Here is a 16,383-nt window from a genome sequence, read left to right as displayed (position 1 = left end):
ATGTGTGCCTTTTTTTTTTTTCTCCAGAAAATGTAGTCTCTATAAACAGCAGCAACTAAGTCCACTACCCTAGGTTTTGTCCATTTCTCATCTCTCTACCCTACTCATTATAATATGGCACAATTCTTAGGAAACTGTAAAATTAAAAGGAGATGTCGTTTTCAGTGACAGGATACTCAGGATTTTGAAGTGATAATTTTGATTATTAAATTAATTCTAAATATTATAGTCTTATAAAGTGTTGATTGGTTAGAAAAAAGTAATTATAATGCTTTCTCCAAATAATTTATATGGAGACTTAGGTAAGAAAAATTGGTGAGCTACATAATAACTACCAATGAACCATTCCTTTTGGTTCAACTTTAAACTTAAGTCTCTTTTAAAAGAACTTTCTCTAATTATTTGGACATAACATTAGTAATTGCAATAAAGAAAATGAGGCAAGGTTCAAACACTTTACCTAAGAATTCCCTTTGTCAGAAAAATTTTTTGTTTTAACTCGAATTAAAAACTGTTAAATCAAAGTCAGGTGTTATATCCCTGATATGTACTAAATGTGGTGGTTGGTGTGATGCTGTGTTCTTAAAAGGTACCCAGATATTTACATGCAGTATTCCAAGGAAAGTGTATATATGGAGAAAATATATTTGGGAACTCTGCATTTGCACTGCCTTAAGCAATGAAAAGCATATCTTTCTGTTGTCAGACTTGAGAAAGAAATCCAAGATCTTGAAAAGGCTGAGCTCCAAATCTCAACCAATGAAGAGGCAATTTTAAAGAAACTAAAATCAGTTGAGAGGACAACAGAAGACATAATAAAGGTGAGCATTAACATTTAAACTATGAGCTCCTCCCAGAATGAGTCCACAAATAGTATATAATTCTTTAAACTATATCCACATTTAGAATTTATGTTTTAAACTGTATTAATCATGGAGAATTCTTTTTTCTTATAGTCTGTGAAGATGGAAAAGGAAGAAACATCAGAAGGTATGTTTCCAAGCATTCTATTCTATGGCTAACTATGACATTTTTAAATAAACTCATAGAAATTTTTCTCATTATTATATATCCTAAATGTATTTTGAATTAATATTAATTTTACAGAGTCAATTGAAGACATCTATGCTAATATCCCTGACCTTCCAAAATCCTATGTGCCTTCCAGATTAAGGAAGGACAGAAATGAAGGAATAGAAGATGATGAACAAAACAGAAAAGGTATATGAAAAATCTGTATCCAAACACAGGTTCTCAAATTCAGATTTTACAATGTCAGATATTAGCAACTTGCTAAGACATCTGATGCTTCAGGTAAAGCAATGGTCCATTTTACAAAGTTCCAAGAGGTATTTGAGTCACTTGCATTGGTAGGGATAAAGGGGTTACAGTATTTATGCAAACAAGGTAGAGACAAAGAAGGCCAAGACTTGAAAGAGACAAACTCTTAAAAGCATAGCTCCCCTGCTCAAAAATCTCTCTCCCCAAGTACTCCATCTAGTAGACACTCTCTTGGATTACTAAGATCCTTTATGAAAATAAAAATATCACCTTGGAAACTTTAGATATGATTTACCCCCGTGTGGGAGTGATTTTCATAAAACATACTTCAAAGCCTCCAGACAAAATGAAGGCTTGTCTGGGGGCAGGGAGGGAACCTTTGAAGTTTAGATTAGAAAAAGAAGCCACACTCCACATGCAGGGAACAGTCATTCATTTAAATATTCAACAACAATTTCGTGACCATGTACTACATGGCAAGCTCAGTTCTTACACTAGGAGTCCAGGAGTGAATAGAACAGCAGTAATCTGTGCCCTCTTGGAGGTGGATTGCAGTTTTAGTTGGGTAGTTAGGGAAGGCCAAGAACCACCAGGCTACTGAGGAGGAGGTATGGAATCTGAGATGGGTCCAGAAAGGGAGGTGGGAGGTCACAACGGAAGTAAGCACTGCCACATTGTCATTTGGCCCAGATTCCTATTAGCTCTTAAAACGCCAGTCATAAGGAATTTGCCTGGGCCATGCAGCAGAGCTCTACTACCCAGCGCTCTCCAGTTCAGTTGTTTTCAGTTCAGCTGATATCACTCTATTTTCCCCCCTACTTGAAAATTGGAGCGAAAGAAACAGGAAAAAAAAGGCAGAAGGAGAAGCATGTGATTCTTACCTCCCTCCTCCCTCTTCAATAGCTGTTCTACATTTAAACAAGCTCCCTGCTGTGGAAACTTTAGAACACTCCTCTGTAATTTCAGTGGGCTGCTGGCCCACAGAGCAAGGATGTAACTTAATAAAATACACTGTGCTAGGCCTTTTACCTGTTGCAATGCCTAGTGCTACATATTCCTCCCAACAAAGAGGTCTGATTCCTCCCATTGAATAATGTAAGAGTATAATCTGTCTTGTCGGATTTATTATTTACAAATAGAATATTTTTTGGTATATAATATTTTGATCCTTACTGTTTGGAATCATCAGCTTCTCTTTTCCAATCAGCTTTTCAATCCCATTTCTCAGTCATCCCATGCATCGTTGCATAAAGACCTATGTCATTACCATGTTGGCCATGATACAACTAATGCAATCAAAAGTTTTAAAAACAGACCCAACATCTCACATAAAAGAATATCAAATAGTATACTTAGCATAAAAACACACTGTGAAAGCAGACTATACTTTTGAAGAGAAAATTTTAACTAAATCAGAGATCAAATTTCTCTCTCAACAGCTTTGTATGCCATGGAAATTAAAGTTGAAAAAGACTTGAAAACTGGAGAAAGCACAGTCCTGTCTTCAATACCTCTCCCCTCAGATGACTTTAAAGGTACAGGAATAAAAGTTTACGATGATGGGCAAAAGTCAGTATATGCAGTAAGCTCTAATCACAGTGCAGCGCACAATGGCACCGATGGCCTGGCCCCAGTTGAGGTGGAGGAACTTTTGAGACAAGCCTCAGAGAGAAACTCTAAATCCCCAACAGAGTATCACGAGCCTGTCTATGCCAATCCATTCTGCAGGCCTACGACTCCACAGAGGGAGAAGGTAACTCCTGGACCAAACTTTCAAGAAAGGATAAAGATGAAAGCTAACGGACTGGGTAATGATATGAATGAATCCGTACACAATCTGGACAATGGGCTTTCAGAGGGGAGGGGCAACAGCTTCAAACATGTCAGCCCCGTTAGGCCCATACCTCAACCCCGATCAATGACTCAACAAGCTGAGGAGATGCCCCACACCCTACAAAGGAGGCTGATGACTCCTTGGGAAGAATCCAACATGATCCAGGACAAATATATGGCTTCTCCAGAGGCAAGACTGAGTCCCAGTGAAGCCCTAGCTGGGAAGTCAAAACACCAGGATTCTTCTCCTGCTTGCCAGGAGGATGAGGAAGATATTAGATATAATATCGTTCATTCCCTGCCTTCTGATATGGCTGATTCAGAACCTGTGACAATGATTTTCATGGGGTATCAGCAGGCAGAAGACAATGAAGAAGGAAAGAAGCTTCTGACAGGGTATGACGGGATCATCCATGCCGAGCTGGTTGTGATTGACGATGAGGAGGAGGGTGAAGGGGATGCTGAGAAACCATCCTACCATCCCGTAGCTCCCTACAGTCAGGTTTACCAACCTGCCACACCAACACCGCTTCCTAGAAAGAGAGCAGAAGTTAATCCCTATGAAAACACAAACCACAAATCTCCCCACAAAAATTCCATATCCCGGAAAGAGCAAGAAGAAAGCTTAGGCAATCCAGTTCATTCTCCACTTGACGTTCAGATCGCTGGAGATGGGACTGAGGACCCATCCTTAACAGGTAATGAGAATGATAAGGCTTGCCACTGCTGTTTAATCATGTGACAATCTTCCTTTTGCCTTAACAAACCCTCTTGCTTTCAGCTTTTTTGACCACTTCATAGACTAATACAAGCTAAGGCTTTTGGGTTTTTTTAAATTCATGATGACCTGAATTATTGTCACTGTAACTAAAGTGATTAAGTCACTTGGAAAGATAGAAATGAAAAAACAACTGTTGTCTTATTTGGATAGTGCAATAGTAATAGTAATCAATGGATTGACCTTAGAAACTTGAAATTGTCTTCTGTCACAGTGTGGTACTGTTTGTGAATGTATTTGGATCATTAATATGTTGGATCATCTACATCATGTCTTTTCCCACCAGAAACTGATGCCAGCTAATTGTTTGTACATTTTTGTTATTTAAACTTCTTACCTAAGTTAACAAGTTGCCTTAATTTTGCAAGAAAAAAACAAGAAACAAATTTTATTTTCAGTGTGATATTTTATTACTTTGCTATATCTTGTTTCTCCGTACTTTCATAGTTTAAGCTATGAAAGTAGTTTAAAGTTGCTTTAAAAGTAAACTGACTTTATTAAAGTTAAACTAACTTTATTTCCTTAATTTTTCTACATTTTAAAACAGAATGTCAATTTATTTTAATTATCTGTAACATTTATCTTTCCATAGTCTTCCTGAACTTAGCAGTTTTTTCCATTTTCTACATACTCATATTTCTCGTTCTCTATAGTTTTATAGCTATCTAGCTTGTTTAGCATTAAATGGAAAATAACACTTTTTTCTACAAAAGTGATAGCTCATTGGTTTAAATTCCTTATTACCACTTGAATATTGTATTCTACTCCTCACTTACAAAAAAAAAAATAAAGAAGATTCTGACAAAATCAATTCTAATAGCTGTACTTAACCTTAGCTAAAGACCAACATAAATTATCCAGACATACAGATTCTGGATGAATGGATGGGATGGTAAATTTTAAGTGTTTCTAATGGAAGGATTCTTGTTAAATAGCAATAAATATCAAGACTCAGCTAATTCAGCAAGCAAAACTGGATAATTCTGTAGAAGTGTGGAAGTACTTGCACAGTTCAGGAAGGTTTCTTCTGCAATCCATAAGCTCAATTTGGGGTTGCCAATATTATAATTAAATCGACTTCTTCCATTCTTTTGGATAATTAAATTAGGCATACACTGAAATAATTATCTGAGGAATTTCTAACCTCTTGGCAAGTGCACAGTTATCTTCCTCATAGTTGAGTGATGTGTCTCCACAATTAAAACCTGCTAAAACTAAACGTTCCTCTCCGTTTTGAGAATGAATTTTGTTTGCTGATCAAATTTCGCATCTTAAATTCATTTTTAAAACAACAACACAGTAGACTTAGAAAAGAAAATCACACTGATTATGGTCAAGAGCATAACATTACCTACCATAAAACCTTCCATTTCTGAACTTGGATGTTAGTCACCTCCCACCAAATGCCCTTATTCCTTCTCCCCTACCCATGTCAACACATTTACCCCATAGAAAAAGACAGGAAGTGACTAACATTTCCAGACAACACAATCATGCCACTGAACTAAAATAATGAAAACAGGAAGACCTTTTCCAGACCAAGTAACAATACAAAGTTCGGTACTATCAATCAAAGCATATTACAAAGAGAATGCTCCAAATTCTTTGCCTTCCATCATGATATTGTTTTACAATCCTGTTTTCAAATTCAGTGCATGGATTACAGAGCTGATATTTTTCTAAGGGGTTTTTTAAATAAGCGTATCATATTGACATATGCCCTCAGCCTCAGGAGGCATCCATATACATAGAACAGATAGCCACCTGTGCAGTTCAATTCCACAAGCACCATGCAGGTTAAGCGTCTCCCCCAACACCCCAAAAATGCTTTTTGATACTTGAAAATCCATCATTTCAATAAATTCCTTCACCTAAGCTTTAGGTCCCCTGCTAAAATATTCTTGGTAGGCATAATAAGTCTCTTAGTGTAAATGTTGTTATGAAAGTCTTATATAACAGCAATTTTGAACTTGGAAAAGAGCACAAAAAAGGAAGAAAGAGGTTGAAAAGTGGAGCCTGGAAGTCCATATGTCTTAATCAAAACCTTTGAACAGGTTTAGACATGACAAGAAAATTCAGCAAAGTTATGTCCATCTGCTAATGTAAATATAACAGGGTCATTTTCAAAAGTATAGCTCAAGGCTGGGCACAGCCACCAATGAGTGGTCCCAGTAAGCTTTACTGGGATTTTACTACTATCCCCACCATATAGGCAGCTGGCTTTCTTTGGTAGTTATTCCTCACCAACCTACTCTTGTATTCCTTCTAGCTCTATTCATCCCTCTTAGATACATCTGCAGCATTTCAGGATGATAGAGGCAAGGAACCTCAGCTCCAAGGGATTCCTATGCTACTAGTGTTAAAACTTCAAACCTGTGGCAATCATTAGGAGCCAAGGAATGCTGAGAGTAAGGAGGCAAGCTCTCCTCCACCAAGTTCAACCAGCCAAAACTATGTGTCTGAATTGCTGTGGGGGAAGGAGGTGAAGATCAGAAAAGAGCAGAAAGCAGAAATATAAAGAAGAGCTGATGGCCCAGGTTTTTTTACCTGCCACCCCTCCCCATTGCGAACATGCTCAGGCCCCAAACTTCTACTTGAAACTCACACCATCTACCTGCCATAGGCCTAAAGAAAAAAATAGCAGACTCTAACATCCTAGAATTCATTTTCTTCCCTTAAGAAATTGGACAGTGAGCTACTGCACACCCTCATTCCCGAGGATGTGCACCAACTAGGATGTCCTTGAAGAACTTCAACAAATTGTCTATAGCACAAAGGCTGTGCCTGATTTACTGAATCTCAAATTGAGGAATAACTGTAAGGAATAACTGCCTTAAAAGAGACCTTTAAGGGGCGCCAGGGTGGCTCAGTGGGTTAAAGCCTCTTCCTTCAGCTCGGGTCATGATCCCAGGGTCCTGGGATCAAGCCCCGCATCAGGCTCTCAGGGAGCCTGCTTCTTCCTCTCTCTCTCTGCTGCTTGTGATCTCTATCAGATAAATAAATAAAATCTTTAAAAAAAGAGAGAGAGAGAGACCTTTAAAAAGTCTCTTAAAATGGACTTTCCCCCGCTCTCATTTTTGGCATGACCAAGGTGGAGGTCCATAAAATCCAAGAGTAGAAAACATAAAGCCTTGCCTTTTGCCTTCAGTTCACCTCCTGCTGTGGAAGTATAGTCCTCTCCTCAGGCTCCACCATCCAACATCTCCCAGCAACAAAGACCATCCTCCTGGCTACAGAGTAAAGGACATTCTCTCAGCTGGCCCTAAATTCAAGGAAATATTCTTGACCCTGACGTTAGAAATGACCATTCCCCATAAGATTCCAGAGGAAATAATGCTCCTTGACTTCATTTAAATGAAAATATTTCATATAAGTAGAATAACAACAACAACAACCAACAATCATAGTCTTGTTACAGTATTGGATCCCCCATCCCTTTTCATATTTATGAAAAAGAGCACCTCAGAGATGAGATCATTTCATTTGTTAATAGACAACTAATTAAATGGCTGGAAAATGAGAGAAAGAGCCTTCCCTTTTTTTATTATTTTTTTTTCATTAAATGAAATCTTGCAATCAGTTAAACAGCTGGCTCTTCAGCCATATTTACACATGAATACAATGATCAGTGCCTTGAAAACATCTTTCAACTTTTGGAACATGACCCAGACAGCTATACTATGATATCCTAAGAATTTTTTTTTTTAAGATTTTATTTATTTATTTGACAGACAGAGATCACTACTTGTGAGGCAGAGAGGCAGGCAGAGAGAGAGGCGGAAGCAGGCTCCCTGCTGAGCAGAGAGCCCGATGCGGGGCTCCATCCCAGGACCCTGGGATCATGACCTGAGCCAAAGGCAGAGGCTTTAACCCACTGAGCCACCCAGGCGCCCCTATGATACCCTAAGTATTAAGCGCATGATACCAGAACATTGGAGGAGTATTACAAATTCTAAATCTATGTTTTAAAAAATGGTTTCTACATCATATTTATCATTAGCAGTGGCATATGCTCAAAAGATATATTGTCATTTGAAAGTATACCTGATGAAGACATAATTTTATAATCACTCCAGCTCTTATTAACTGGGTTCACATTTTTTCACTCACAAAGAAAAATGTTTTTATCATTCTATATCCAAGGATGGAGCCCCCGGGATAACCAAGTTTGATGACTTAAATGATAACCATGAATTAAAGTTTATGTCAATGCCTTTTTTATTTTTAGTAGTACAAAGCTCAGAAATAGGAACAGAACATGGTCATTGATGTATAGGAATGTGTCTAAGGCTAATAGTGCAATTGCACACTAATCCTATACTTACTCAACCTATGCTATGTTTGCCCTACTAATTTTTCTAATCTTTATAGAAATAGGTTCCTTCTAGTTCTGAACCTGCTTCAGCCCTAGTTAACCATAGCTTATTATTTCTACTATCTTTTTGTGCTACTAAAACAATGCTCACATTGTTGGATAAAATCATCTGAGGTATGTTTCAAACTTTCCTGCATTCTGTGAAATGGTCATTTAGAGTGAAAACTAAAGCTCTCCTTTTATAACTCTCTATTGTTCTTTAAATTTTCAGCTTTAAGGATGAGAATGGCGAAACTGGGGAAAAAAGTTATCTGAGAGGTGTATCATCATCTACCTAAACATCCTTTGAAGAAGAAACTAAGAAACGTTTGCCGACTTCTCTTCTCGGTATTTTGTTTCTTTTTTCCTGAGACTCCAAAAATTATAATTATAGCCATATTAAGCCATGTGAATAAGCAGTAGTCATCATTTGTGAAAAAATCCCCAAAAAGCTAGGGAGAACAAATACTTAACTTTTCCAGTTACTTGACACAATTCAGTGCGGGGGAGAAACCAGCATATTTTTATTGTATTAATACCAAAGCATTTCTAATAAGAGTGTGTTAAATTTAAGAATAAAGTTATTTAAAATAGCCTGACTATAGTCTCTTAACTGACATGGTAGTTTTGCTAATACAAAGATTGAAAGATCATAGGAAGCCATTGCAACCTCATTACAGAAATATTCATCTTCCACCCTAACAAGTAAACATAGTTTCCCAAATCTACAAGGCATTAAGACAACTGCACCCTCCTGCTAAGGACCAGTTTATTTGATAGAGACTTCAAACTCTTTGCATCCATCCCAAAGGTGCATGCAATAATTAACCTCATATTTTGGGCCTAGGTTTGTAGTATCTTGATAGTGTTCATGACTTTTGTCCATGATAACTGACACATTGATTCTTCTTGAAATATTATCTTTTCTTTCATTTGGTTCAGTGTGAACTCCATGCTGCAATGACTGATTATGACCTAAGGCTATTAGATGGAGAACTTCCCATATTCTCAAAGAATACAAATCTAGTCTATGTTTGACCAATCCTTATAAACATGTTTGAAGCCTAATATTAAAACTTAGTAGGAATGCGTACAGCGTCTCATTCCTAAGTGTTCTTGCCAAGATGTTAAATCCTGATTTGAAGAATATTCTCATGCCAATTCTCTCCTACTCTACCTTATTATACTGTCCTCTCCACCCAACACTCTCAAAATCCATCCTCACACACCTTCCCCTGGATCATGCCAGTACATATTACTCAGAAACCGCAAGTCCTTCAGTGAATAGTCTGTTTCCTCTCAGGGCAGAAACTGAATTTCTCTGGTGAAACTATAATGAGACCTTACCTTGGTTACTGGTGTGGAGGCAATGAGAGGTCAAAGAAGCAGATCCTGATGAGGACAAGCTTAACCCTGCCAAGCATCAATCTCAGGTGAATTATTTGCAAGGGCAGCTGTTCTCTAGCATGAGAGAGCTCCTCTCTCTGCTGGCCTGAAATCCGGGAAATCTGGAGGTTCAAATTTCAGAGACACTTTGACACAAATTCCCCTACCCCAGGTCCAGTGGTCCCACTCCTTCCCTTTCATGGCTCTGACTTTTTAGCATAAGTGACTTGAAAAATTGCACATTCTTTTGTAGCTCTGCCATCCTTGTGATTAAAGCATTGGCTTTTAGTTTTGATTGTGTGTACACAAATGTTTATTAGAACACTGCCTGGCACCTAGTAAGTGATCAATAAATGAATGAATAAATGAATGGTTCGGGAAGGAAAAGATGTGGTCTGCCCTGGGGTGGAAGGGGGGGGGAAGGCCAGTCAGGGAGGCAGAAGTGAAAGTTGGGTTTTTTGGGGTTTGTTTTTTTTTTTTAAGATTTTATTTATTTATTTGACAGATAGAGATCGCAAGTAAGCAAGGAGGCAGGCAGAGAGAGAGGAGGAAGCAGGTTCCCCGCTGAGCAGAGAGCCCGATGTGGGGCTCGATTCCAGAACCGTGGGACCATGACCTGAGCGGAAGGCAGAGGCTTTAACCCACTGAGCCACCAAGGTGCCCCGTTTTGTTTTGTTTTTTAAGTTTTTGGTTTTTTTTTTTTTTTAAGATTTTATTTATTTATTTGTCAGAGAGAGAGCACAAGCAGGGGGAGCGGCAGGCAGAGCAGGTAGAGAGAGAAGCAGGCTCCCAACCCAGCAAGGAGCCCCAGGCGGGACTCCATCCCAGAACCCTGGGATCTTGACCTGAGCCAAACGCAGCGGCTTAACCGACCAAGCCACCCAGTCTTCCCGAAGTGAAACTGTATTATCTCCCACACACCAATTCACTGATTCCTGCGCTCAGTGAAGAAAGGAAAACCAGAAAATGAGGTGCCTTCTTGCGGCTCTTGCCTCACAGCGTACTTCCAGCACCCTCTATCGGCAAAGCCTAACGTTGCATCAATAGGCAAAGGAGAGCTGTTTACAGGGTCAAGATCATGAAACAGGGCAAAGGATGCATTTGGAGATGAAGCATTAAATGATGAAGATAAAGATGAAGCATTAAACTACCATAGTCCACCCATTTTTCTAACCCAGCTTCCATATTTATACTTCCACATACATTTTACCATTCGAGAAACTGAAAAACAACTCTGCTTCCATCTAATAAGATGCTGCTATCTTTTATACAAAGACTTCACCCTCTCCCCCAAAAGAGGAGACACACACTCTCAAGAATCATTATATCCACAGCTAACTACATTAGACATTACTTTTAAGAACAATTTTAGATTTTTTTTTTTAGATTAACAGAAAGATTGAGAAGATAATACAGAGTTTCCATATACTGCACACCCAGTTTCCCCTATGACTAATTTCTTTATTAGTATGGTACACTTGTTATAATCAAATGAACTAGTAATGATACATTACTAAGTCCCATAGTTTATTCAAATTTCTTTAGTTTTTACCTAATATCCTTTTTTGTTGTTGTTCCAGGATCCCACACAGAAAACATTACTTTTATTTGTCATGTCTACTTATGCTCCTCTTAGATTTTTTCTTGTTTTTGATAACCTTGAAAATTTGAAAATTACTGGTCAGATATTTTGCAGGATGTCCCTCTGTTGCAAATTGTCGGAGGTAGAGTGACATTTTCATTGCATCATATCAAGGATACATAATATCAACAACTTATTACTGGTAATATTGGCCTTGGTCTCCTGGCTAATGTGTTTGTCAGGTTGCTCCATTGTAAAATTATTATTTTATCCCCTTCCAACTGTAGGCTTTGGAAGGAAATCACCATATACAGCCTACACTTAAGGGAGTATGGAGTTAAGCTCCTTCTCCTTGAAGGCAGAGTACCTATATAAATTATTTCAAATCAAATTCCTTTGCACAAGAGATTTGCCTATTTTCCCTATTTATTTTTTCAATCATTAAATCAAAACAATCATGAATGTTTACTTTACACTTGAGTTATAATCTAAATCAACACAATTTGCTGCTCAAATTTTTTTCAGTTTGGGCCATTTAAGGTGGCTCCTGTATGCCTTTTATGTATGCCCATAAATGTTTTTCAATATGAAATGTCTTTCCATTTCATCAGATCTTTAGTTTCTTTCAACAACGTTTTGCAGATTTCAATTTAACAGTCTTGCATTTACTGGGATTTATTCCTATTGTACTCTTTTTGATGCTATTGTAAATGGAATTGTCTCCTTAATTTCACTTTCAGATTGTTCATCACTTGTGTTTGGAAATGCAATTGATTTTTACACATTAATTTGGCATCCTGCAACTGCAACCTTCTTGAATTCATTTGTTCTAGTAGTTACTGGATTCCTTGGAATTTTTTTTTAAGATTTTATTTATTTATCTGACAGAGATCACAAGTAGGCAGAGGGGCAGGCAGAGAGAGAGAGAGAGAGAGAGAGAAGGAAGCAGGCTCCCTGCTGAGCAGAGATCCCAATGCGGGGCTCCATCCCAGGACCCTGGGATCATGACCTGAGCCAAAGGCAGAGGCTTTAACCCACTGAGCCACCCAGGTGCCCCTCCTTAGAATTTTCTATATATGAGATTATTCATCCATAAAAAGTGATAGATTTACTTCTTCCTTTACAATCTGGATACCTTTTATATCTTTTTCTTGCCTGATTGCCCTTGCTTAAGCCTCCAATACCATGGAGATGCAAAATGGCTAATGTGTTTGTCTTATCTTATTCCTGATCTTAGAAGGAAAATGTTTAGTCATTCACCATTGAGTATGATGTTAGCTATAGTGTTTCTCAGATAACTTTAACATTGAGAAATTCCCTTTTATTTCATATTTTTTGGGTGTTTTATATCATGAATGAGTGCTTCTCTTTAATTCTGTGTACTTTTTCTTCATGCATTTTTAAGTCTGCTGGTAGGAACATACATACTTATGACTGCAATGTATTCTTGATAAATGAATGTTTTAGTCATTAAGAAAGGTCTCCTTTTATCTCTGATAATACTCTTGGCTGGAAATGAAGTTATCTACCATAAATACAGATATTGCAGCCTTCTTGTGCTTAATATTTCATGGTATACCTTTTTTCATTCGCTTTCAAACTATCTGACTATATTTAAGGCACATCATGAGTTTTCCCTTTTATTTTAAATCAGTCTGACATCCTCTGCCCTTTAATTGGAGTATTTAATCCACTAATATTTAATGTAATATTAATACAGTTGAATTTTGGCCTACCGTTTAATTATTTGTTCTCTCTCCCTTCTGTTTTTCCTCCTTTATTTTTCCTTTCTTGCCTTTCTAAGTTATTTAAATAATTTTAGAATTCCATGTTAATTCTTCTTTTGGCTTTTTTATATAAGTCTTATTTTTTTTCTCTAGGAATTACAATATACATTCTTAATTTCTACATTAGAACTTAGAAGTTACTGAGAACTAACACTGTAACTTTAAATAAAATGCAAACATTTTGCAACTATTTAGGTCCATTACCCCTTCCCATCCTTAATACTAAATTGTTGTATGTAGTACATTCACCTATATTATAAGTCCCATGAAACAATGTAGGCTTTTTTATTTACTTGTTTTAAACAGACATATTTATTATAAAGAATTGAAATGGGAAAAATCCAAAAAAGATTTTATATTTACAATTGTTTATCATTTTGAGGGCTCCTCATTCCATCCATGCTCCCATTTGGTATCACTTCTCTTTAGACTGCAAAACTTCCTTTTGCATTTCTCTTATAGTTCATATGTGCTAGCAACAAATTCTCTTAGATGTGTTTCACCCAAAAATGTCACCATTTTGCCCTCATTCTTTTTTAAAAAAATATTTTATTTATTTATTTGAGATAGGTAAATAGAGAAAGAGCACAAGCACAAGCAGGGTAGGGGGAAGAGGGTTGGGCAGAGGGAGAGGGAAAAGCAGGCTCTCCACTGAGCAGGGAAACCAGTGTTGGGCTCAATCCCAGGACTCTGAGATCATGACTTTAACTAAAGGCACATACTAACCACTGAATGAGCCACCCAGACCCCCCACACTGCCCTCATTTTTGAAGGTTTTTTTTTTTTTTCTTTTCTAGGTAGAATTCTTGATGATTTTTTTCAGCACTTTAAAGATGTTATTCCACTTTCTCTGGCCTCTACATATTCCTATAAGAAGTCAGGTATTAAATCATTATTTCTCTGTATATAATTCCTCCTTTTTCTCATATTTTTTTACTTTCAAAAGCTTGACTATAATTTTTAAAACATGACTGCCTTTATGTGTGTGTATATGCATATATATATAATTTTATTTTTTTAAATTTTATTTATTTACTTATTTATTTATTTGCTTAAGTTGTTTTCCTACTTCATGAGTCAGTAAAGTTAAGCTTTTTAGCAAATTTGGGAATTTTCTGGTCATTTTCTCCTCAGATTTTCCTCTCCTTCTTAGATAACACCTAAAGATGTTATTTAACAAGTCCCTGAGACTCCTGTTCAATTGTTTTCCAAATTTTTTTCCTTCTTCTCTTAAAAGATTAGACAATATCCATTGATCTGTCTTCAAGTTCATAGGTTCTTTTTTTCTGTCTCCATTCTGATATTAATTTTCTCCAGGGAATTTTTCAAATGGTTTTATTTTTTCAGCTCTCCAATTTCTATATGATTCTTTTGTATTGTTTCTATTTCTATGCCTCTTTTTTATTTATAGTAAGCATATATTCTTTTACATCATTGAGAATAGTTATAATAGATGCTTTAAAATCTTTATTTTTTAATCTAATCATCTAAGAAATCTCAAAGGTTAGTTTTGATTAATTATTCTTTCTTTAAAGCATGGGTTGAAAAACTATAGCCCATAGGGCAAATCCATCCCACACCCTCTTTTGTGTATGTTTTTGTATGGCCCTCGAGCTAAAAATGGTTTCTCAAATTTTTGAAGAATTGATGGAAAAAAAAAAATACACATATGTGTATTCTACAGAGACCATATGTAGTCTATAAAGCCTAAAATATTAGCTATCAAGCCCTTCAGTGAAAAAGTTAGCCAACCTTTACTTTGGAGAATGGGTCAGAATTTCCTGGTTCTTCTTATATTAGGTAATTTTGGATTATCATCTGTACAGCATAAAATATTACATTATGAAAATACCAGATTCTCAGGGCACCTGGGTGGCTCAGTCGGCTAAGCATATGACTCATGGTTTCAGCTCAGGTTGTGATCTCATGGATCATGGGATCGAGCCCCATGTGGGCTCTATGCTGAGAGGTGAGTCTGCTTCTCTCCTTCTCCCTCTCCTTCTGACTCTCCCCACTCACACACGTTTTCTCTCTCTCTCAAATATATCTTCTTAAAAAAACACTGGATTCTCTTATCTTTCTCCAATGAATGCTGTTTCTTTGGAAATGAAGCAGTTAACTTTTCCAATTAACTGGATTAGAAGGCTAACTCTGTTTCTTGTGTTACAGCTCCAATTTCAGGTCAACTTTTTTTCTTTGCTCTAAACTGCTTTGTTTGCTTCACACATGTGAACACATTCAAGGGTCAACCAGAGCTTTGGGCAAATTTGAGTTGGGATCCCCTCTCTCATATTTTCTTTCCAAGATCACCTCGCCCCACCCCCTGACAATGGTAGTTGGCCCAGCCATCAGTCTTCTGGTTTCCTATGCCAGAAGCACTGTAGGTCCCCCACCACCCAGCACCACACACCATTGATTACAACTCCCCAGAGCTTAAAAATTTTGAAAACAGGGCACCCTAAGCCATTTGCCTTCTCTGGCTGTTGACTCCTCACCAGCATCCTCCCACTTCTGTTCATTCCTGGGAACTTCAAGTAGCTACTCTGTTGAAGTTTATACTAGTTTTCTGGAGGAGAGTCAGCTTGGCAGGATCTCACTCAGCCATTATCGGCATTATCAGCCATTATTGGCAGTACATGTTTAAAGTGTATGGGTTCAGGAAATTCTTGTACCAAGAATCTGATTACAAATCAGAAAATGTGTTTAGGTCCTTACAGGAAACCCAGAGTACAATAACAATTTCTTTTACACACGAATAAGACATCATATGAAGAATAAATACTTTTAAAGGTTATGTCCTAGGAACTTTTCTCCCCTAAACTAGAGGAATATAACCAGGCATAATATAAAATTACATTAACTTCTCTGATAATGAAATAATGAAGCTGATACCAAGTTTAGGGCCAGCAAAACCCCAAGATCTTTCCACCCAAAGGTATAATCCAAAAGCAGTAACAGAATAAGTATTTGTTTCACTGAGGTGATAGTCAAACAACATAAAATAACCACTTTATAGTGGACAATTTAGTGGCATTTCTCACATTCACAATGTTGTACAACTATCACCTCTATCTCCAAAACATTTTCATCACTCCAAAATAAAATCTTATTCCTGATATGCAATTACTCATTCCCTCCTCCCCTACCCTCAAGACTATGGCAACCACCATTCTGCTGTCTCTATGAATTTACTTATTTTGGATATTTCATACAAGTGGGATCATGATATGTGACCTTTTACATCTGACTTCTTTCACTTAGTATGATATTTTGAAGGTTTATCCACATTATAGCATGTAGTAGTACCTTATTCCTTTCTATGGCTGATGATATTCTCTCTTTTTTTTTTTTAACATTCTCTTTTTTTATAGCATTCTCTCCA

General features: G+C 37.2%; 1 protein-coding gene across 1 annotated transcript in view; it reads left to right on the top strand.

Moving 5' to 3' along the window:
- The window catches only part of PALMD (palmdelphin), a 50,967-nt gene extending 42,128 nt beyond the window's left edge, over positions 1 to 8,839 (top strand). Inside the window, exons 4-8 of the mRNA XM_047726934.1 lie at positions 707 to 821; positions 957 to 990; positions 1,108 to 1,221; positions 2,721 to 3,812; positions 8,479 to 8,839. Coding sequence (XP_047582890.1) covers positions 707 to 821; positions 957 to 990; positions 1,108 to 1,221; positions 2,721 to 3,812; positions 8,479 to 8,522 — 1,399 coding nt within the window. The 3' untranslated portion in view covers positions 8,523 to 8,839. The remainder of the gene's footprint in view (positions 1 to 706; positions 822 to 956; positions 991 to 1,107; positions 1,222 to 2,720; positions 3,813 to 8,478) is intronic.
- The last annotated feature ends 7,544 nt before the right edge of the window (positions 8,840 to 16,383 follow it).

Source organism: Lutra lutra, chromosome 4 (assembly GCF_902655055.1).
Source record: "Lutra lutra chromosome 4, mLutLut1.2, whole genome shotgun sequence".
In the NCBI taxonomy this organism is placed as follows: Eukaryota; Metazoa; Chordata; class Mammalia; order Carnivora; family Mustelidae; genus Lutra; species Lutra lutra.
This window is presented reverse-complemented; position numbering and strand designations above follow the sequence as displayed.